The sequence below is a fragment of the Sinocyclocheilus rhinocerous genome, unplaced genomic scaffold, assembly GCF_001515625.1.
Source record: "Sinocyclocheilus rhinocerous isolate Xijiao unplaced genomic scaffold, SAMN03320098_v1.1 scaffold780, whole genome shotgun sequence".
Classification (NCBI taxonomy): Eukaryota; Metazoa; Chordata; class Actinopteri; order Cypriniformes; family Cyprinidae; genus Sinocyclocheilus; species Sinocyclocheilus rhinocerous.
Window position 1 is genome coordinate 2,166,355 of NW_015654937.1, and position 1,387 is coordinate 2,167,741.

Here is a 1,387-nt window from a genome sequence, read left to right on the forward strand (position 1 = left end):
TGAACGCGATTTTGCGTAGCTTGTCAGTGAACTAAGGCTCTGTGTAGTAAATGCCGCTCCATCTGAAAGCACGTGCTGGAGATTTACTACTAATCACAGAACCGGCTTTACTGATGAGATGAGCATGAAAATCGCATTCGATTTTTTGCACAGCCCTAACTGCAAGCAAAAGGAAGGTTCTCGTCTTACCTCGGTTGCAATAATACATTCATCCTTCTCCTCTGATAAAACAAAGACTGACTGGTACTTTGTGTCTTTGCACAAAGATTCTGTATGTTTCCTCTCTGAAGAATCGCTGAAAATAAAAAGAAGCAACGTTAGTACTGCGTAACAACACCCAATGGCCATCTTTAGTAACCGAAATCCACACGCAACAATATTTACCTTTTTAAATGATGTCTGTGTTTCTCCTCTGAGTCGGAATCGAGAGCCTCGCATTTTGTTGCTTCGCTCTTCTCAGAGTCCTCTTTTCCCAAGTCCTCCTGCTTCAGCTCATGAACAAGATTGTAATCCACTAGCGAGTAACGAGATTTGAATCCGTTTTTTTCCCCGCCTGCGGCATCGCTCTGAAAGTCCACTTTCTTGTTGATGTTCTTCACTTGCGTGGATCCGATGACGCTTACGGACAAGTCCTTGTCTCGGCTGCAGTTGTTGGTCAGGTTATTCATGGTTTCAATTTCGCTATGGCTATCGATCTGCTGGCTCCTCTGCTGCAGCTTAAGACGGATGTAGACGACCAAGACGGCGCCGCCGATCAGGACTAAAAGCACTAATATAATCCCAGCGCAAACCGCCATCCAAGGAAAGGCACCATCGTCCTCATCATAAGAGTATCTTTTGTCGGCTCCCTCAACGGCTTGTCCCTGTGGGTTCTCTGGGAGCAAGAACTGACAGTTACGTCCTCCGTAACCCGGGATGCAAGCGCACACATAGCGGCCATCCCTCTCGTGACAAGTGGCACCGTTGTGGCACGGGTTGTGGACGCACTTGTTGACCGCAGAGGTGCAGTTCTTGCCGGTGTATCCAGGCGGGCAGGTGCAGGTGTAGTCGTTGAGTCCGTCTTGGCACGTGCCGCCGTTCTGGCAGGGATAGTTGGCACACTCGTCAATGTTGTCTTCACAGTGCATTCCAGTGAAACCCTCAGGACACTGACAAAGATAGGAGTCCACGAGATCTAGACATTGAGCCCCTGGAGAAGAAGAAGTAAGACAGAAAGCATGAGACAACTGATTCAAACAACCCACAGTCAGCATTTGAGGCGTTAGAATGGGAGCATTCAAAGTACCGTTTGAGCAAGGGTTGGAGCTGCAGTGATCAATCTTCTTTTCACAGTTGAACCCAGCGTAGCCCGTCGGGCACTGACAGAAGTATCCTCCTTCGGGGTTGT

At 48.5% G+C, this 1,387-nt stretch overlaps 1 protein-coding gene across 1 annotated transcript in view; it reads right to left on the reverse strand.

Annotated features, from left to right (window-relative positions):
* The window catches only part of dldh (dihydrolipoamide dehydrogenase), a 10,481-nt gene that overhangs the window by 3,491 nt on the left and 5,603 nt on the right, over window positions 1-1,387 (reverse strand). The window contains exons 9-10 of the mRNA XM_016524736.1: window positions 385-1,189; window positions 190-295 (exon numbers count right to left, since the gene is read on the reverse strand). Of these exons, the coding sequence (XP_016380222.1) occupies window positions 190-295; window positions 385-1,189 (911 nt within the window). The remainder of the gene's footprint in view (window positions 1-189; window positions 296-384; window positions 1,190-1,387) is intronic.